Below are 22,216 nucleotides of genomic sequence, written 5' to 3'. Positions count from 1 at the left end.
GCGCTGCGTCTCTTGGCCCATGGTGATGTGAGGGGTCTGGTGGTGGGTGTGCCCCTCGTTCTGTTATGTTCCCGATGCCCTCAGTGCTGCATCTCTTGGCGCATGGTGATGTGAGGAGTCTGGTGGTGGGTGTGCCCCTCTTCCTGTTATGTTCCCGATGCCCTCAGCGCTGCGTCTCTTGGCCCATGGTGATGTGAGGGGTCTGGTGGTGGGTGTGCCCCTCGTTCTGTTATGTTCCCGATGCCCTCAGCGCTGCGTCTTTTGGCCTATGGTGATGTGAGGAGTCTGGTGGTGGGTGTGCCCCTCGTCCTGTTATGATCCCGGTGCCCTCAACGCTGCGTCTGTTGGCCCATGGTGATGTGTCGAGTCTGGTGGTGGGTGTGCCCCTCGTCCTGTTATGACCCCGGTGCCCTCAGCGCTGCGTCTGTTGGCCCATGGTGATGTGAGGAGTCTGGTGGTGGGTATGCCCCTCGTCCTGTTATGATTCCGGTGCCCTCAACGCTGCGTCTCTTGGCCCATGGTGATGTGAGGGGTCTGGTGGTGGGTGTGCCCCTCGTCCTGTTATGTTCCTGGTGCCCTCAGCGCTGCATCTCTTGGCGCATGGTGATGTGAGGAGTCTGGTGGTGGGTGTGCCCCTCGTCCTGTTATGTTCCCGATGCCCTCAGCGCTGCGTCTCTTGGCCCATGGTGATGTGAGGGGTCTGGTGGTGGGTGTGCCCCTCGTTCTGTTATGTTCCCGATGCCCTCAGTGCTGCATCTCTTGGCGCATGGTGATGTGAGGAGTCTGGTGGTGGGTGTGCCCCTCGTTCTGTTATGTTCCCGATGCCCTCAACGCTGCGTCTGTTGGCCCATGGTGATGTGAGGGGTCTGGTGGTGGGTGTGCCCCTCTTCCTGTTATGTTCCCGATGCCCTCAACGCTGCGTCTCTTGGCCCATGGTGATGTGAGGGGTCTGGTGGTGGGTGTGCCCCTTGTCCTGTTATGTTCCCGATGCCCTCAACGCTGCGTCTGTTGGCCCATGGTGATGTGAGGGGTCTGGTGGTGGGTGTGCCCCTCTTCCTGTTATGTTCCCGATGCCCTCAGCGCTGCGTCTCTTGGCCCATGGTGATGTGAGGGGTCTGGTGGTGGGTGTGCCCCTCGTTCTGTTATGTTCCCGATGCCCTCAGCGCTGCGTCTTTTGGCCTATGGTGATGTGAGGAGTCTGGTGGTGGGTGTGCCCCTCGTCCTGTTATGATCCCGGTGCCCTCAACGCTGCGTCTGTTGGCCCATGGTGATGTGACGAGTCTGGTGGTGGGTGTGCCCCTCGTCCTGTTATGACCCCGGTGCCCTCAGCGCTGCGTCTCTTGGCCCATGGTGATGTGACGAGTCTGGTGGTGGGTGTGCCCCTCGTTCTGTTATGTTCCCGATGCCCTCAGCGCTGCGTCTGTTGGCCCATGGTGATGTGAGGGGTCTGGTGGTGGGTGTGCCCCTCGTCCTGTTATGATCCCGGTGCCCTCAGCGCTGCATCTGTTGGCCCATGGTGATGTGAGGAGTCTGGTGGTGGGTGTGCCCCTCGTCCTGTTATGATTCCGATGCCCTCAGCGCTGTGTCTCTTGGCCCATGGTGATGTGACGAGTCTGGTGGTGGGTGTGCCCCTCGTCCTGTTATGATTCCGATGCCCTCAGCGCTGCGTCTCTTGGCCCATGGTGATGTGAGGGGTCTGGTGGTGGGTGTGCCCCTCGTCCTGTTATGTTCCCGATGCCCTCAGCGCTGCGTCTCTTGGCCCATGGTGATGTGAGGGGTCTGGTGGTGGGTGTGCCCCTCGTTCTGTTATGTTCCCGATGCCCTCAGCGCTGCGTCTCTTGGCCCATGGTGATGTGACGAGTCTGGTGGTGGGTGTGCCCCTCGTCCTGTTATGTTCCCGATGCCCTCAGCGCTGCGTCTCTTGGCGCATGGTGATGTGACGAGTCTGGTGGTGGGTGTGCCCCTCTTCCTGTTATGATTCCGGTGCCCTCAACGCTGCGTCTCTTGGCCCATGGTGATGTGACGAGTCTGGTGGTGGGTGTGCCCCTCGTTCTGTTATGTTCCCGATTCCCTCAGCGCTGCGTCTCTTGGCCCATGGTGATGTGAGGGGTCTGGTGGCGGGTGTGCCCCTCTTCCTGTTATGATCCCGGTGCCCTCAGCGCTGCGTCTCTTGGCCCATGGTGATGTGACGAGTCTGGTGGTGGGTGTGCCCCTCGTTCTGTTATGTTCCCGATGCCCTCAGCGCTGCGTCTGTTGGCCCATGGTGATGTGAGGGGTCTGGTGGTGGGTGTGCCCCTCGTTCTGTTATGATTCCGATGCCCTCAGCGCTGCGTCTGTTGGCCCATGGTGATGTGAGGAGTCTGGTGGTGGGTGTGCCCCTCGTCCTGTTATGTTCCCGATGCCCTCAGTGCTGCGTCTCTTGGCGCATGGTGATGTGACGAGTCTGGTGGTGGGTGTGCCCCTCGTCCTGTTATGATTCCGATGCCCTCAGCGCTGCGTCTCTTGGCCCATGGTGATGTGAGGGGTCTGGTGGTGGGTGTGCCCCTCGTCCTGTTATGTTCCCGATGCCCTCAGTGCTGCGTCTCTTGGCGCATGGTGATGTGAGGAGTCTGGTGGTGGGTGTGCCCCTCTTCCTGTTATGTTCCCGATGCCCTCAGCGCTGCGTCTCTTGGCCCATGGTGATGTGAGGGGTCTGGTGGTGGGTGTGCCCCTTGTCCTGTTATGTTCCCGATGCCCTCAGCGCTGCGTCTCTTGGCCCATGGTGATGTGAGGAGTCTGGTGGTGGGTGTGCCCCTCGTCCTGTTATGTTCCCGATGCCCTCAGCGCTGCGTCTCTTGGCCCATGGTGATGTGAGGGGTCTGGTGGTGGGTGTGCCCCTTGTCCTGTTATGACCCCGGTGCCCTCAGCGCTGCGTCTCTTGGCCCATGGTGATGTGACGAGTCTGGTGGTGGGTGTGCCCCTCGTCCTGTTATGATTCCGATGCCCTCAGCGCTGCGTCTCTTGGCCCATGGTGATGTGAGGAGTCTGGTGGTGGGTGTGCCCCTCGTCCTGTTATGTTCCCGATGCCCTCAGTGCTGCGTCTCTTGGCGCATGGTGATGTGAGGAGTCTGGTGGTGGGTGTGCCCCTCTTCCTGTTATGTTCCCGATGCCCTCAGCGCTGCGTTTCTTGGCCCATGGTGATGTGAGGGGTCTGGTGGTGGGTGTGCCCCTTGTCCTGTTATGTTCCCGATGCCCTCAGCGCTGCGTCTCTTGGCCCATGGTGATGTGAGGGGTCTGGTGGTGGGTGTGCCCCTTGTCCTGTTATGTTCCCGATGCCCTCAACGCTGCGTCTGTTGGCCCATGGTGATGTGAGGGGTCTGGTGGTGGGTGTGCCCCTCGTCCTGTTATGTTCCCGGTGCCCTCAGCGCTGCATCTCTTGGCCCATGGTGATGTGAGGAGTTATGGTGGTGGGTGTGCCCCTCGTCCTGTTATGATCCCGGTGCCCTCAGTGCTGCATCTCTTGGCCCATGGTGATGTGAGGAGTTATGGTGGTGGGTGTGCCCCTCTTCCTGTTATGTTCCCGGTGTCCTCAGCGCTGCATCTCTTGGCCCATGGTGATGTGAGGAGTTATGGTGGTGGGTGTGCCCCTCGTCCTGTTATGTTCCCGGTGTCCTCAGCGCTGCATCTCTTGGCCCATGGTGATGTGAGGAGTTATGGTGGTGGGTGTGCCCCTCTTCCTGTTATGTTCCCGGTGTCCTCAGCGCTGCATCTCTTGGCCCATGGTGATGTGAGGAGTTATGGTGGTGGGTGTGCCCCTCTTCCTGTTATGTTCCCGATGCCCTCAGCGCTGCGTCTGTTGGCCCATGGTGATGTGAGGAGTTATGGTGGTGGGTGTGCCCCTCTTCCTGTTATGTTCCCGGTGTCCTCAGCGCTGCATCTCTTGGCCCATGGTGATGTGAGGAGTTATGGTGGTGGGTGTGCCCCTCGTCCTGTTATGTTCCCGGTGTCCTCAGCGCTGCATCTCTTGGCCCATGGTGATGTGAGGAGTTATGGTGGTGGGTGTGCCCCTCTTCCTGTTATGTTCCCGATGCCCTCAGTGCTGCGTCTCTTGGCGCATGGTGATGTGAGGAGTCTGGTGGTGGGTGTGCTCCTCGTCCTGTTATGTTCCCTCAGTGCTGCGTCTGTTGGCCCATGGTGATGTGAGGAGTCATGGTGGAGGGTGTGCCCCTCGTCCTGTTATGTTCCCGATGCCCTTAACGCTGCGTCTGTTGGCCCATGGTGATGTGAGGAGTCATGATGGTGGGTGTGCCCCTCGTCCCTCTCAGTCTGTTATGTTCCCGCATGGTGATGTGGGGAGACGCCGCTGGCAGATTCCAGCTCGCTATAGAAGGGATTTGACCACTTCACATTGATGTGATCAGTCCACCATTGGAGCAGGGTGTTAGCCCCCAGGACTTGGAGTCTAGAGATGAGGGACACACTGCTAATGATTAAAGGGCCACCATCTGTCCCAGATTTCCTCAAGTTAGGCTGACTCCGTAGAAAAGCATGTCATGTGCAGGTGATGGGCCTCAGATGCTTGCACAGAATCTTGTCCATCTGTTAATGGTGTGGAGTAACCTGAAGGATGGGTGATGTCCACATCCCAGAGCCCCCTTTGTGCACACTGATCGGGAGCCCCTGGATTATGCAGTTGGGATGTGTCCTGCAGATGTAGAGCAGCTTCTTGTCTCTGGTCCTGTCCCCCATGATGGCCCAGCCCATAGTGTGGATTTCATGCAGCAACATATAAGGGTCCGGGGAGCTGTGTCCTGTCTGCCAGGTGGTAACCCCCTCATCTCCTTCCATCAGGTCATCATGCCGTCTGTACCCCCTGAATCGGAATCTGTCTCTTGTCCTCACATCGCTGAGAATCGTGTCACCAATGGCGGTGTGAATGCGGAACTTGGCGCAGAGAGGAAGTGGATCCGCCCAGACCTTCCCAGCAAGTGCACGTGGCAGCTGGGCATGTCACCGGCCGAGTCTCCGCATCACCATGTGCCCCTGTAAGTATAACATGGCAGGCGCCCCTGGGACACATCACTGCAACTAGTGCAGGGACTAAGTGATCCTCTCTGTTCCAGTAACCCCAGTCCATCCATCCTCCCGAGTGTCCTGCAGAAGATCGGTCACACTCCGCTCGTCAGGATCAACAAGATCGGAAAAAGGCATGGTCTGAAGTGTGAGCTGTGTAAGTGGCCTCCAGGTGGAGGATGTCCGGGTCTGGTTAGTGCACCTGGCTGGAGGGTCCCGTGGTTCACCGGCCTCTTTACAAGCCTTGATCTCTCATTCTCTGTTTTCTGCAGTGGCCAAGTGCGAGTTCTTTAATGCCGGAGGGAGTGTGAAGGATCGGATCAGTCTGCGAATGGTGGAGGATGCAGAGAGAGAAGGCGTTCTTAAACCAGGGGACACCATCATAGAGCCCACCTCTGGAAACACTGGTGAGCACCTTACACCCACTGCCGTCCTCTGTGCCGTCTGTGCGAAAAGGAGCGTGGCCGAGACGGCCAGCGAGATGTGAAGGTATGACCACTATTTACCACAGGAGCGCCATACCAACATCTCCCCATCAGCAGCAGGAGGTCCGTGACAAGATCCCGTGTGGTCAGGGTTATTAATCTACACCCCCCACAGTGTGACCAGGACAGGAGGTGGCGGTATTACACGTATATTACACCCCTCCACAGTGTGACCAGGACAGGAGGTGGCGGTATTACACGTATATTACACCCCTCCACAGTGTGACCAGGACAGGAGGTGGCGGTATTACACATATTACATTTGTGACGTGTACAGTGGTGTTTAGTGACCTTTCTTTGCTCTTCTGAGGCTTGGAGCTGATGTGTCCGTAGGGAAGGTCTTGGTTTTTCTGGGATAATCTGGTAATTGACTACAACACTCCTTCCGTGTGCGAGTCCAGCTGATCCTCTTCCCCTCCCGCCATCGCTCACCGTACACTATCCTATGTATGATGCCGTTCCTTCCTCCTCAGGAATCGGCCTGGCCCTGGCAGCTGCTGTGAAGGGATACCGCTGTATCATAGTGATGCCGGAGAAGATGAGTATGGAGAAAGTAAGTGTGGGTGGGGGGCTTCCTCACATTTATCTGTGTATATCGGGGTGCGGCCCCTTATCCTACAGCTGGACAGTACAGTCATGTAGACCCCATAGCTGGGGGTCCATTATCTGGGTCCTGTGTATATCGGGGTGCGGCCCCTTATCCTACAGCTGGACAGTACAGTCATGTAGTCCCCATAGCTGGGGGTCCATTATCTGAGTCCTGTGTATATCGGGGTGCGGCCCCTTATCCTACAGCTGGACAGTACAGTCATGTAGTCCCCATAGCTGGGGGTCCATTATCTGGGTCCTGTGTATATCGGGGTGCGGCCCCTTATCCTACAGCTGGACAGTACAGTCATGTAGTCCCCATAGCTGGGGGTCCATTATCTGGGTCCTGTGTATATCGGGGTGCAGCCCCTTATCCTACAGCTGGACAGTACAGTCATGTAGTCCCCATAGCTGGGGGTCCATTATCCGGGCTCGGTCCTCTCCCTTCTCGCTCATTATTTGACATATGGTAAAGATTTAACATTAGTGGTTAGGACCGTCCTGATTAGGGTCACCGTGACGTGGTGGGATGGTGGTTCTGTGTGTGTGGTATGTTTATGTTTATATTTTGGGTTTTGTCACATTTGGGGTGTGTGGTGATGGCATTGGTGGTGACAGCGTTTCTGGCCTCAGCTGATCCTGGTTCCAGTACAATAATTTCAGAACGTTTTTTTTTTTTCTCCATTTACCTTTGACATCCGCCATACATTGTACGGCACAGCGGGGGAGTGTGATTGTGCCGGCTCAGTAGCAGGGACATGATGATCGTCACGGGGTGAGCTGTACGGCACAGCGAGGGATGTGTGATTGTGCCGGCTCAGTAGCAGAGACATGATGATCGTCACGGGGTGAGCTGTACGGCACAGCGTGGGGAGTGTGATTGTGCCGGCTCAGTAGCAGGGACATGATAATCGTCACGGGGTGAGCTGTACGGCACAGCGTGGGGAGTGTGATTGTGCCGGCTCAGTAGCAGGGCCATGATAATCGGCACTGGGGTGTTGTAGAAAGGAGATAACAGATGTGGAGCTACTGCAAGGAGGAACGGGCGAAGATCGGCAACTATAGATATGCCGTGTGATAGACCCCGACGCAAGAGGACTGATTGCTGTAATACCCTGCGATTTTCGGGCAGTGAAGCTTTATGTAACATTATTTCAGTTTCTCTGTGGCTGGTACAGATTATGGGCGACACTAAAGTGTGGTTTGTTAGTTTTTTGTGAGTTTTTTTTTTTTATACCATATTTTGTCATGGTTTTACCGTGACAGACAGCAGCCAGGAGACGGCAGCTTCTGATTTCTCCTGCTCTGAAAAGAAGCACTTCACCTTCTTTTTAAACTGTGTAAATTTTCTTTTGGCAGTAAAGGGGTTAATTGGCCATGTTGAGAGCTCTGGGATCTAGGTCTCTCAGCTGAACACCATTATCCACTCCTATCCCCTTGTCGTAGCTGTTTTCGTTCTGACCAATGTCAGCTGACAGATCACCAGTGAGACCAAATTGTGGAGTTACGCCCGTCATTTTACAAGCGCACTTGGAGACAAAAAGACACCTCACACATATCCTGTGAGCAAGTCACTTTTATCTGATGTAATGCAGCAAGAGGCAATATTTTATACCATTTACAACAAATGCATTTCAATGTAAGTCATGTAGCCCCCACCATCACCCAGATACTTTATTTATCATAACCCAGAGCATGTTGTGACTGACTATTAAGAACATACATTGATAAGAAGTATGGTCTCCTTGACAAGGAGGCCATCAGACTACTGCGTCAACAGATTCTAGCAATTCTAACAATTAAAGGCAAAAGGCACTTAAAGGCAAACTATTAACCCTTCTATATCAATTTCCCCCTTTTGTAAATGGTATAACCTCTGCTACGGGGTCAGCTGATGTCCACAAAGGAGCTCCTGTCTCATGGGTCTAGTACCCACAAGGGGACTTCCAACCTGCTTCACCCATCCACCCTCAGTGTGGACACCCACCTCCCCCGTCAGCAGTGGCCATACGGGGCCTATGATACACTACAGAAGGGTCAGCCTTAGATTTTTTTTCTACACCTACATTATTCCATAGCTTAGGTAATATATATATTAGTGCTTTTACGGCTACATAAAACAATAAGCAAAGCAACAAAATTTGCATACAAGTCTGTAAAATACCAAAAATAATCCATCCCGCTAGGCCGCTAAGCCAATTGGCTGGATTTAAAAAGGAGTCTCTATATTGTATTAGTCTCATTAAGAGCCTTAAGGAACCAAGAAAATCTGAGTCCAAGTCTCATTGTATATGTGGTGTGGTGTTAATACCTTCCTTGGGTCCTGGGGTAAGGCTAAGTACAGCATAGTCCTTGCAGATACTGGGCTGTGTGCACAGATCCAACAGTCCAGCAGTTTTTGTCCTTCCGCGTCTTTTATAAGAAAAGCAAGATGTGGAATAAGTTTGTTTATCCAGTGTCTCTGTAAGGTGCAAAAACCCTACCACTGCCAGCACGGTGATTAGGAGAACCGTCATTCTGCTGGTGAAAAGATCTTTTTGCAGTGACTGGCAAGGATCCAGGTGGGCTTTCCCTCAAGTTTCCCTGAGGTGAATGTGGTCCGCTGGACTTTAGAATGGGCCGTCAAACCGTGGGTCTAGGCTTCTCACGTGTCTGTGTATGACCCATATAACATAGAAGTCTAGCACTCAACTTCAGTAACCGTAGAAATGATTTTTATTGGTAGCACAAGAAACGTTTCAGTCCCTTGGGACTTTCATCAGTCACGTGCCTATGAAGGCCAATAGGGTCAGTGGGAGTAAACTGAAAAAATGTCGCTGTATATGGCGCATAGGTAAAACGCCCTAGTAGCATAGATACAAGGCTTGAGAGCACAGGAAATGTGGTAGGGAATGATCGCCTGTCGGGTAGAACACCCGTAATGCTGAGGATGCTGGATGGGGAGGGGAAGACGAACCACCTCTAGACACGGCGTCCACCGCAAGTGTGTATGACCCAATCACCTGGATTCAGCTGATGTACGTCTGTGTATGACCACCGATCACCTGGATTCAGCTGATGTACGTCTGTGTATGACCACCAATCACCTGGATTCAGCTGATGTACGTCTGTGTATGACCACCAATCACCTGGATTCAGCTGATGTACGTCTGTGTATGACCACCGATCACCTGGATTCAGCTGATGTACGTCTGTGTATGACCACCAATCACCTGGATTCAGCTGATGTACGTCTGTGTATGACCACCAATCACCTGGATACAGCTGATGTACGTCTGTGTATGACCACCAATCACCTGGATTCAGCTGATGTACGTCTGTGTATGACCACCGATCACCTGGATTCAGCTGATGTACGTCTGTGTATGACCACCAATCACCTGGATTCAGCTGATGTACGTCTGTGTATGACCACCAATCACCTGGATTCAGCTGATGTACGTCTGTGTATGACCACCGATCACCTGGATTCAGCTGATGTACGTCTGTGTATGACCACCGATCACCTGGATTCAGCTGATGTACGTCTGTGTATGACCACCGATCACCTGGATTCAGCTGATGTACGTCTGTGTATGACCACCGATCACCTGGATTCAGCTGATGTACGTCTGTGTATGACCACCGATCACCTGGATTCAGCTGATGTACGTCTGTGTATGACCACCGATCACCTGGATTCAGCTGATGTACGTCTGTGTGTGACCACCGATCACCTGGATTCAGCTGATGTACGTCTGTGTATGACCACCGATCACCTGGATTCAGCTGATGTACGTCTGTGTATGACCACCGATCACCTGGATTCAGCTGATGTACGTCTGTGTATGACCACCAATCACCTGGATTCAGCTGATATACGTCTGCACTGGCATTAGGATCTGGAATGGATGAGAACACACGTTTATGCACCACATTAAGTCTTTTCTGTAAGGCCTGGACATGGGCGGTCATAGCACAGTGTTGCTTTTGTAGCACCTGTGGGAAGTACAGACCAGCCTCTGGCAAACTACCAAACAGGACTTCAGAAGGACACAAGCCTGTCTTTCTATTTGGAGTGTGTGTGACTGAAAAGAGTGCAAGAGACAAACACTCTACCCCGCTCTTTCCTTTGTCTGCCGTGGCCTTTGATTTTTCAGTTTAAGTGTCCCGTTTAGTCTCATCACTTTCCCACTACTTTGTGGTCTATATGGTGCATGATATGCTTGCTGTACTCCCAGGACCTGCATGACTTCCCTCATTATTTCTCCCGTGAAGTGTGTGTCCCTATCGCTGTCTATGGTTTCTAGGACACCATACCTGCAGATCAGTTCTTTCATCAGTTTGTCTGCAGTCGCTTTAGTATTTGCACATTTTACCAGATAGGCTTCCAGCCAACCAGAGAAGATATCTACACATACTAGGATATTTTTCACACACTCCTACCTTGGGTAGCTGTATGTTGCCAGTCTGCAGTCTCTGAAACGGGTAGAGAGGCCTGGGTGTCGCTTTCTTAGGGATTCCTACTGTTTTACCTGGGTTGTGCTGTGCACAGATGAGGCATGACTGTACGAGCTTTGCGGCTGCGTAACTGAAACCAGGAGCGATCCAGAAGGCATCTTGTGTTGCTTGCGCCATGATTGGGAGCAGGGATCTTGGTATATACGATTTATCCTGATTCTCCCATACTCTTTCTGAGTTCAGCTCAGCTCCCATTCTCCCAGTGTTCCTTCTCTGTTTGGGCAGCTGGAGGGATTTCAGGACATCTAGGCTCAGTGTGGCTGGAATACGCTGACTCCCCGCCACCGTCCACTGCTCCCTAGGCCGCCTTGCTGCTACTTTAGCAGCCTCGTCCGCCCTTTTGTTGCCCTCTACCTCCACAGAGTCACCGTCCGTGTGTGCTTTTACCTTGCCAACCTGGACTGATAACGTCAATGCCTCCACTAATTGTTTCACCAGCTCTGCATTTTTAATGGGCTTACCGGCTGATGTAAGAAACGTTCTGCTTCTTCAGATAGGGCAATAATCATGGGATATTCCCCATGCTCAATTGCTTCTTGAGTGAGATTGTAGGGGTCTGATGGCAAACAGTCATAGAGTGGGTGCATCATTTGTGAAGCAGACCTTGTCCAAGGCCTACAGTAGGTCACCAAACCTAGAAAAGTGCGTAGATGCTGGTGTGACCTGGGTAAAGGGAGATTTGTATTGCCTGTTTTCTGTCTTCAGTCAGGTGTCTTGTACCTTCAGCAATACAATGTCCTAAAAATGTCACCTTTTGTTTGCAATCACGTGAGACTCTGCAACCCTTTTCTGCCAAAAAAAACACAGCAAGGAAACTGTAGCTTCCTTGCAGGACGTCTGGTCCGGGCAGCAGAGCAAGAGGTCATCCACCTACTATAATAGTACAATCTGTGGATGAGGTGGTTGCCACTGCTCAAGAATCCCTGCCATCGCTGTTGAAGAGATGGTTGGGGAGTTCTTTCCCCCTTTGTGGGAGGACCGTCCAACAGTATTGTTTACCTTCCTGAGTGAAAGACAAAAGATACTGACAGTCAGAGTGCAGTGGTTCAGAGAAGAAGGCATTTGCCAAATCAATGACTGTGAAACATTTTGATGTCGCGGGGATCTTTGACAGTAAGGTTTGTGGGTTAGGGACAATTAAGGTCATACTCTCTGTAACCTCATTAATAGCCCTTAAGTCATGAACTATTCTGTAAGCACTAGGGGAACCCATGGGTCCTTTCTTTTTTTCTTACTGGGATACAAAGGGGTGTTGCCTTAACCAAGAGGAGTGGTTCCTTCTTTTAATTTATCATGACAGGGGGAATGGGCAGCCGACCCATATCAGATTTTCCCCTTGCCCAAACGGTGTCTGGTACCTAACTCTTTTCCCTGTCCTCAGACATTCTGGTGTCAGGTGATACTTTCACTACTGTTGCCATATACACCATTTCTGCAATATTACACAAGCGTTTATATAAGTCACACATTAATGTCCAAATATTATTTATACCCGTATTTGATTGGGTAGAGTATCCCTTAAAAAAAACTAAATATGATTCACAAAATATGTTACCAAAAGAAAATTATATATATATGAATATATATATAATTACGAAAGATACTAAGTCATAAAACGGGGGAGCACAATGCCATAGGCCACAGCAAAGCACAAACTTATTCTAAGAAAGTAGCAGCCCTATATAAATCCATAACTAACAGTTCCAAATACAAAAAGAAGGAATTTGAAAAATATCAATGCCAGTTGCTTGCGATAAGGTATAAGAAGTGGAAAAGATGAATAAACAGTGACTATGGTTTGAGCCAATATAATGAATGGCTAAAAAACTATATATCATATGAAGACAACCTAGAAATACATGGTAACTCTACCATCTTGTGTAAAGAAACTACTAAACTGGTAAATTAATGGAATTAAGTGTAACTATAATAGGGCATGATTTACCTGTGGTATAATGTGCACGTGGAAGACCCTGGCGTCCCTCTGCCACAAGTGTTTATATGAAAGGGGACTTGTGACTGTAATACCCTCAGGAGAGTGCTGTATAGTGCCTAGACAGCACTCAACTCTGCTGCCAGCAAATTCATAGGGGTATTAGTAACATAGTAACATAGTTAGTAAGGCCGAAAAAAGACATTTGTCCATCCAGTTCAGCCTATATTCCATCATAATAAATCCCCAGATCTACGTCCTTCTACACAACCTAATAATTGTATGATACAATATTGTTCTGCTCCAGAAAGACATCCAGGCCTCTCTTGAACCCCTCGACTGAGTTCGCCATCACCACCTCCTCAGGCAAGCAATTCCAGATTCTCACTGCCCTAACAGTAAAGAATCCTCTTCTATGTTGGTGGAAAAACCTTCTCTCCTCCAGACGCAAAGAATGCCCCCTTGTGCCCGTCACCTTCCTTGGTATAAACAGATCCTCAGCGAGATATTTGTATTGTCCCCTTATATACTTATACATGGTTATTAGATCGCCCCTCAGTCGTCTTTTTTCTAGACTAAATAATCCTAATTTCGCTAATCTATCTGGGTATTGTAGTTCTCCCATCCCCTTTATTAATTTTGTTGCCCTCCTTTGTACTCACTCTAGTTCCATTATATCCTTCCTGAGCACCGGTGCCCAAAACTGGACACAGTACTCCATGTGCGGTCTAACTAGGGATTTGTACAGAGGCAGTATAATGCTCTCATCATGTGTATCCAGACCTCTCTTAATGCACCCCATGATCCTGTTTGCCTTGGCAGCTGCTGCCTGGCACTGGCTGCTCCAGGTAAGTTTATCATTAACTAGGATCCCCAAGTCCTTCTCCCTGTCAGATTTACCCAGTGGTTTCCCGTTCAGTGTGTAATGGTGATATTGATTCCTTCTTCCCATGTGTATAACCTTACATTTATCATTGTTAAACCTCATCTGCCACCTTTCAGCCCAAGTTTCCAACTTATCCAGATCCATCTGTAGCAGAATACTATCTTCTCTTGTATTAACTGCTTTACATAGTTTTGTATCATCTGCAAATATCGATATTTTACTGTGTAAACCTTCTACCAGATCATTAATGAATATGTTGAAGAGAACAGGTCCCAATACTGACCCCTGCGGTACCCCACTGGCCACAGCGACCCAGTTAGAGACTATACCATTTATAACCACCCTCTGCTTTCTATCACTAAGCCAGTTACTAACCCATTTACACACATTTTCCCCCAGACCAAGCATTCTCATTTTGTGTACCAACCTCTTGTGCGGCACGGTATCAAACGCTTTGGAAAAATCGAGATATACCACGTCCAATGACTCACCGTGGTCCAGCCTATAGCTTACCTCTTCATAAAAACTGATTAGATTGGTTTGACTGGAGCGATTTCCCATAAACCCATGCTGATATGGAGTTAAACAGTTATTCTCATTGAGATAATCCAGAATAACATCCCTCAGAAACCCTTCAAATATTTTACCAACAATAGAGGTTAGACTTACTGGCCTATAATTTCCAGGTTCACTTTTAGAGCCCTTTTTGAATATTGGCACCACATTTGCTATGCGCCAGTCCTGCGGAACAGACCCTGTCGCTATAGAGTCACTAAAAATAAGAAATAATGGTTTATCTATTACATTACTTAGTTCTCTTAGTACTCGTGGGTGTATGCCATCCGGACCCGGAGATTTATCTATTTTAATCTTATTTAGCCGGTTTCGCACCTCTTCTTGGGTTAGATTGGTGACCCTTAATATAGGGTTTTCATTGTTTCTTGGGATTTCACCTAGCATTTCATTTTCCACCGTGAATACCGTGGAGAAGAAGGTGTTTAATATGTTAGCTTTTTCCTCGTCATCTACAACCATTCTTTCCTCACTATTTTTTATGGGGCCTACATTTTCAGTTTTTATTCTTTTACTATTGATATAGTTGAAGAACAGTTTGGGATTAGTTTTACTCTCCTTAGCAATGTGCTTCTCTGTTTCCTTTTTGGCAGCTTTAATTAGTTTTTTAGATAAAGTATTTTTCTCCCTATAGTTTTTTAGAGCTTCAATGGTGCCATCCTGCTTTAGTAGTGCAAATGCTTTCTTTTTACTGTTAATCGCCTGTCTTACTTCTTTGTTTAGCCACATTGGGTTTTTCTTATTTCTAGTCCTTTTATTCCCACAAGGTATAAACCGCTTACACTGCCTATTTAGGATGTTCTTAAACATTTCCCATTTATTATCTGTATTCTTATTTCTGAGGATATTGTCCCAGTCTACCAGATTAAGGGCATCTCTAAGCTGGTCAAACTTTGCCTTCCTAAAGTTCAGTGTTTTTGTGACTCCCTGACAAGTCCCCCTAGTGAAAGACAGGTGAAACTGTACAATATTGTGGTCGCTATTTCCTAGATGCCCGACCACCTGCAGATTTGTTATTCTGTCAGGTCTATTAGATAGTATTAGGTGTAAAAGTGCTGCTCCTCTGGTTGGATTCTGCACCAATTGTGAAAGATAATTTTTCTTGGTTATTAGCAGAAACCTGTTGCCTTTATGGGTTTCACAGGTTTCTGTTTCCCAGTTAATATCCGGGTAGTTAAAGTCCCCCATAACCAGGACCTCATTATGGGCTGCAGCTTCATCTATCTGCTTTAGAAGTAGACTTTCCATGGTTTCTGTTATATTTGGGGGTTTGTAACAGACCCCAATGAGAATTTTGTTACCATTTTTCCCTCCATGAATTTCGACCCATATGGACTCGACATCCTCATTTCCTTCGCTAATATCCTCCCTTAAAGTGGACTTTAGACAAGACTTTACATAGAGACCCCTCCTCCTCTCTGATTTTTACGATCCTTTCTAAACAGACTGTAACCCTGTAAGTTAGCTGCCCAGTCATAGCTTTCGTCTAACCATGTCTCGGTTATTCCCACTATGTCAAAGTTACCTGTAGATATTTCTGCTTCTAGTTCTTCCATCTTGTTTGTCAGGCTTCTGGCGTTTGCGAGCATGCTGTTTAGAGGATTTTATCACTAACAATAAGTTTGTAAGCACCTCTTGGCTGTCTCGTGACTCTAGTCTTTTCTTGTTTAGTCATAGGGGCCTCAGTCGCTTGTCCCCCTACCCTCACGTATTCCACAGTCTCGTCAGTAATCATGTCTGGCAGTATCAAGTCTTTGTGTACCAGTCCCAGCTGCCCCACTGTCTGTCAAGAATTCTGTCAATTTCCCTCCCAGCATTGGTATGGTGGTCATCAAGGCAGGACCGGGTCCGGAGGGGACAAGAACAGGGCACACATTTGTCGCTGGGTTGTCAGTTTCCTAGTCTGAAGGTGAAGGAGGTGGAAGATTGGTCTGTGTCCATTTTCTCCACAATTCCAGCACTTCACTGTTTCTAAGTCCTTAGGTCCCTTACTACGTCTCTACTGTTTTCCTTGTGCTCCAGCATACATGACACGTCGTCTTATTGTCCTAGTTTCTTCAACTCCTGAGCAACCTTCAGGAGGTCTTTGGATCTACATTTCTTCATTCAGGTCTGGCTGTCTGTACTGCGTCTTGTAAGCCTTTTGTCATACCGTCAATGAATGTATTTACAAATATTTTAACATCGAGTGGTTTTACTGGACTGTACCCCATGTCTGCCCATTTCAGCTGTAACCGTCCAGAGTACATCTCTACACTCTCTCCTTTTGCCACATCTGTAAAAGTCTTAATTTGCATCCTAGTACGTCACCTGCTTTTGTGCTCACCAAACTCTCTAGGTCTGCCCAGGTGCACTTATATATCCATCATATTGTCTTTGTCTGTAAAATGGGAAAGGTTTGTTCTCAGGGTCAGCCAATTATTTTAGCGTAGCTAGCTAGTCAGAGGGCTTCCAGGGATAATACTCCTGTATCTGTCTTACACTACCTGATGTGGTTGGTTCTCTGGTGGTGGGGGTGACTAGATGACTGGTTGGGGGTGACATGACATGCTGGTCTACAGCTCCTTCCCAAAAGGATTACTGTCAGCTTACTCCCAAAAGTTAATGTCCCCACTACCCACTAACCACAATCCTGTGTCAGCTTCTTATGTCACTACATGTGATCTTGTCTGGACAGGATTCAGTGTAATTCACTTAGGTTGGGTTGCAGCACAGATCATACAAGTATTTCTCCAGTCTGGGTTTGTCTGACTGCAATGTTTACAAGTCCATCTGTCTTGTCTTGGTCTCTGGTTATACAAAGGTATGACCGTAGCAGTAATGTGTCGGTCATAGTCGGACTTTTGAGCATCAAAACATTCATAATACACCTTACTTCCGTCCTGCTGCACTCTCTCAGATGCCATTTATTCACATGCTATTTTCCTCCTTTGTCTGTGCCTTTTTGAACATCCAAACATCCATCCACTCACTGGCATTTTTGCCTGTTTCAATATTGGTCTCACATCTTTCACTGCTTCCTTTTTCCAATCTGTACAGCGGTTTTTGGATCCCATTGGGGGCCCTGACTGCACACAGAATAAGTTACCCATGGCTTCAACTTATCCGCTCAGACAACTCTGCTCTAAAAATACCCTTTTTAGTGTGCCTTGCCTTAAACCAGGGTTGCAACACGTGACAAGTCAGAGCGAGTGTCAAGGTTTAGCGGGCAGGTTACACCACCTACCACCCGGTAGACCTAAAGGATTCTAGCGGGCAGGTTAAACCACCTACCACCCGGTAGATCAGCTGGCTAGCACAGCTCCATGGAACGGCAAGGTTACACCACCTATCTGTCGTAGGCTGACTGTAGCAGGTTACACCACCTACTACATCAGCCTTGCAGTTGGCTACCTCCTCTGTTGATCCTCAATTTGCTATATATACATATCAATTACTCAACTTGAAGCAGGTGAATCTTTTACCAATCTTTCAATCACTTACAAGTTTCCTCTAAAATAGGCACAATTCTTTCACTTTCAAATTCCAACTTGAACTTACGATATTTCTTTCTACTTCAATACATACAGTACTATTGCTTTAAACATAGTAACATAGTAACATAGTTAGTAAGGCCGAAAAAAGACATTTGTCCATCCAGTTCAGCCTATATTCCATCATAATAAATCCCCAGATCTACGTCCTTCTACAGAACCTAATAATTGTATGATACAATATTGTTCTGCTCCAGGAAGACATCCAGGCCTCTCTTGAACCCCTCGACTGAGTTCGCCATCACCACCTCCTCAGGCAAGCAATTCCAGATTCTCACTGCCCTAACAGTAAAGAATCCTCTTCTATGTTGGTGGAAAAACCTTCTCTCCTCCAGACGCAAAGAATGCCCCCTTGTGCCCGTCACCTTCCTTGGTATAAACAGATCCTCAGCGAGATATTTGTATTGTCCCCTTATATACTTATACATGGTTATTAGATCGCCCCTCAGTCGTCTTTTTTCTAGACTAAATAATCCTAATTTCGCTAATCTATCTGGGTATTGTAGTTCTCCCATCCCCTTTATTAATTTTGTTGCCCTCCTTTGTACTCTCTCTAGTTCCATTATATCCTTCCTGAGCACCGGTGCTCAAAACTGGACACAGTACTCCATGTGCAGTCTAACTAGGGATTTGTACAGAGGCAGTATAATGCTCTCATCATGTGTATCCAGACCTCTTTTAATGCACCCCATGATCCTGTTTGCCTTGGCAGCTGCTGCCTGGCACTGGCTGCTCCAGGTAAGTTTATCATTAACTAGGATCCCCAAGTCCTTCTCCCTGTCAGATTTACCCAGTGGTTTCCCGTTCAGTGTGTAATGGTGATATTGATTCCCTCTTCCCATGTGTATAACCTTACATTTATCATTGTTAAACCTCATCTGCCACCTTTCAGCCCAAGTTTCCAACTTATCCAGATCCATCTGTAGCAGAATACTATCTTCTCTTGTATTAACTGCTTTACATAGTTTTGTATCATCTGCAAATATCGATATTTTACTGTGTAAACCTTTTACCAGATCATTAATGAATATGTTGAAGAGAACAGGTCCCAATACTGACCCCTGCGGTACCCCACTGGTCACAGCGACCCAGTTAGAGACTATACCATTTATAACCACCCTCTGCTTTCTATCACTAAGCCAGTTACTAACCCATTTACATACATGTTCCCCCAGACCAAGCATTCTCATTTTGTGTACCAACCTCTTGTGCGGCACGGTATCAAACGCTTTGGAAAAATCGAGATATACCACGTCCAATGACTCACCGTGGTCCAGTCTATAGCTTACCTCTTCATAAAACTGATTAGATTGGTTTGACAGGAGCGATTTCTCATAAACCCATGCTGATATGGAGTTAAACAGTTATTCTCATTGAGATAATCCAGAATAACATCCCTCAGAAACCCTTCAAATATTTTACCAACAATAGAGGTTAGACTTACTGGCCTATAATTTCCAGGTTCACTTTTAGAGCCCTTTTTGAATATTGGCACCACATTTGCTATGCGCCAGTCCTGCGGAACAGACCCTGTCGCTATAGAGTCACTAAAAATAAGAAATAATGGTTTATCTATTACATTACTTAGTTCTCTTAGTACTCGTGGGTGTATGCCATCCGGACCCGGAGATTTATCTATTTTAATCTTATTTAGCCGGTTTCGCACCTCTTCTTGGGTTAGATTGGTGACCCTTAATATAGGGTTTTCATTGTTTCTTGGGATTTCACCTAGCATTTCATTTTCCACCGTGAATACCGTGGAGAAGAAGGTGTTTAATATGTTAGCTTTTTCCTCGTCATCTACAACCATTCTTTCCTCACTATTTTTTAAGGGGCCTACATTTTCAGTTTTTATTCTTTTACTATTGATATAGTTGAAGAACAGTTTGGGATTAGTTTTACTCTCCTTAGCAATGTGCTTCTCTGTTTCCTTTTTGGCAGCTTTAATTAGTTTTTTAGATAAAGTATTTTTCTCCCTATAGTTTTTTAGAGCTTCAATGGTGCCATCCTGCTTTAGTAGTGCAAATGCTTTCTTTTTACTGTTTATTGCCTGTCTTACTTCTTTATTTAGCCACATTGGGTTTTTCCTATTTCTAGTCCTTTTATTCCCACAAGGTATAAACCGCTTACACTGCCTATTTAGGATGTTCTTAAACATTTCCCATTTATTATCTGTATTCTCATTTCTGAGGATATTGTCCCAGTCTACCAGATTAAGGGCATCTCTAAGCTGTTCAAACTTTGCCTTCCTAAAGTTCAATGTTTTTGTGACTCCCTGACAAGTCCCCCTAGTGAAAGACAGGTGAAACTGCACAATATTGTGGTCGCTATTTCCTAAATGCCCGACCACCTGCAGATTTGTTATTCTGTCAGGTCTATTAGATAGTATTAGGTCTAAAAGTGCTGCTCCTCTGGTTGGATTCTGCACCAATTGTGAAAGATAATTTTTCTTGGTTATTAGCAGAAACCTGTTGCCTTTATGGGTTTCACAGGTTTCTGTTTCCCAGTTAATATCCGGGTAGTTAAAGTCCCCCATAACCAGGACCTCATTATGGGTTGCAGCTTCATCTATCTGCTTTAGAAGTAGACTTTCCATGCTTTCTGTTATATTTGGGGGTTTGTAACAGACCCCAATGAGAATTTTGTTACCATTTTTCCCTCCATGAATTTCAACCCATATGGACTCGACATCCTCATTCCCTTCGCTAATATCCTCCCTTAAAGTGGACTTTAGACAAGACTTTACATAGAGACAAACCCCTCCTCCTCTCCGATTTTTACGATCCTTTCTAAACAGACTGTAACCCTGTAAGTTGACTGCCCAGTCATAGCTTTCATCTAACCATGTCTCGGTTATTCCCACTATGTCAAAGTTACCTGTAGATATTTCTGCTTCTAGTTCTTCCATCTTGTTTGTCAGGCTTCTGGCGTTTGCGAGCATGCAGTTTAGAGGATTTTGTTTTGTTCCAATCTCCTCACTGTGGATTGTTTTAGAAATGTTCTTACCTCCCTTCAGAGTATGTTTTCCTGGGTCGTCTTTGTTCAAGTCTAATGTTTTTCTTCCCGTCCCCTCTTCTTCTAGTTTAACGCCCTCCTGATGAGTGTAGCGAGTCTTCTGGCGAATGTGTGTTTCCCAGGTTTGTTGAGGTGTAGTCCGTCTCTGGCGAGGAGTCCATCATACCAGTAATTCACACCGTGGTCCAGGAATCCGAATCCTTGTTGTCTGCACCATCGTCTTAGCCAGTTGTTTGCATCAAGGATCCTGTTCCATCTCCTGGTGCCATGCCCGTCTACTGGAAGGATAGAAGAAAAAACTACCTGTGCATCCAGTTCCTTTACTTTCTTCCCCAACTCTTCAAAGTCCTTGCAGATTGTCGGTAGGTCCTTCCTTGCCGTGTCATTGGTGCCAACATGTATCAGAAGAAATGGGTGGACGTCCTTGGAGCTGAAGAGCTTTGGTATCCTATCGGTCACATCCTTGATCATCGCACCTGGAAGGCAGCATACTTCTCTTGCAGTTATGTCCGGTCTGCAGATGGCTGCTTCTGTGCCTCTCAGTAGTGAGTCTCCCACCACCACCACTCTTCGTTGCTTCTTGGCTGTACTTTTTGCTGTCACTTGTTGCTGTGTGCCCTTTTCTTTTTTGCTTGCCAGTATTGCTTCATTCTTAGGTGTGCCATCTTCATCCTCTACAAAGATTTGATATCGGTTCTTCAGTTGTGTGGTTGGTGATTTCTCCATGGTCTTCTTGCTTCTTTTGGTCACATGCTTCCACTCATCTGCTTTTGGAGGTTCTCTGACACTTTTTTCACCTTCTGTGACCAGTAGAGATGCTTCTGTTCTGTCTAGAAAGTCTTCATTCTCTTTGATGAGTTTCAAAGTTGCTATTCTTTCTTCCAGACCCCGCACCTTTTCTTCTAAAAGGGCCACTAGTCTACACTTCTGACAGGTGAAATTGGATTCTTCTTCTGGTCGATCTGTGAACATGTAGCACATGCTGCAGCTCACCATGTAGGTTGTCACATCTGCCATGTTGCTCCTAGATCCTGCTGACTTGCTGTGTGTTTTCCTTCTTGTGTAATCTACTCAGCCAAGCTCTCTTGCAATAATGTCCTACAGGCAAGGTTTGGTGATGCTTTCCAAGCAGCTGGTCCCGGCTGTACCCAACGATCTTCTAGCTTAGGGAGACTTCGCTTCTCCCAGAAGGCACCTGGAATATGCAAATTAGCCTCCTGAAGCTTGAATCCCTGGTTTGGTGATGCTTTCGAAGCAGCTGGTCCCGGCTGTACCCAACGATCTTCTAGCTTAGGGAGACTTCGCTTCTCCCAGAAGGCACCTGGAATATGCAAATTAGCCTCCTGAAGCTTGAATCCCTGGTTTGGTGATGCTTTCGAAGCAGCTGGTCCCGGCTGTACCCAACGATCTTCTAGCTTAGGGAGACTTCGCTTCTCCCAGAAGGCACCTGGAATATGCAAATTAGCCTCCTGAAGCTTGAATCCCTGGTTTGGTGATGCTTTCGAAGCAGCTGGTCCCGGCTGTACCCAACGATCTTCTAGCTTAGGGAGACTTCGCTTCTCCCAGAAGGCACCTGGAATATGCAAATTAGCCTCCTGAAGCTTGAATCCCTGGTTTGGTGATGCTTTCGAAGCAGCTGGTCCCGGCTGTA

At 48.0% G+C, this 22,216-nt stretch overlaps 1 protein-coding gene across 4 annotated transcripts in view; it reads left to right on the top strand.

Moving 5' to 3' along the window:
• The window catches only part of CBS (cystathionine beta-synthase), a 49,138-nt gene that overhangs the window by 7,919 nt on the left and 19,003 nt on the right, over nt 1-22,216 (top strand). For all 4 annotated transcript variants that reach the window (XM_069760377.1, XM_069760375.1, XM_069760376.1 and 1 more), the window contains exons 2-5: nt 4,831-5,024; nt 5,103-5,209; nt 5,325-5,459; nt 6,011-6,090. In XM_069760377.1, coding sequence (XP_069616478.1) covers nt 4,837-5,024; nt 5,103-5,209; nt 5,325-5,459; nt 6,011-6,090 — 510 coding nt within the window. In that variant the 5' untranslated portion in view covers nt 4,831-4,836. The remainder of the gene's footprint in view (nt 1-4,830; nt 5,025-5,102; nt 5,210-5,324; nt 5,460-6,010; nt 6,091-22,216) is intronic.

The sequence above is a fragment of the Ranitomeya imitator genome, chromosome 3, assembly GCF_032444005.1.
Source record: "Ranitomeya imitator isolate aRanImi1 chromosome 3, aRanImi1.pri, whole genome shotgun sequence".
Lineage (NCBI taxonomy): Eukaryota > Metazoa > Chordata > Amphibia > Anura > Dendrobatidae > Ranitomeya > Ranitomeya imitator.
This window is presented reverse-complemented; position numbering and strand designations above follow the sequence as displayed.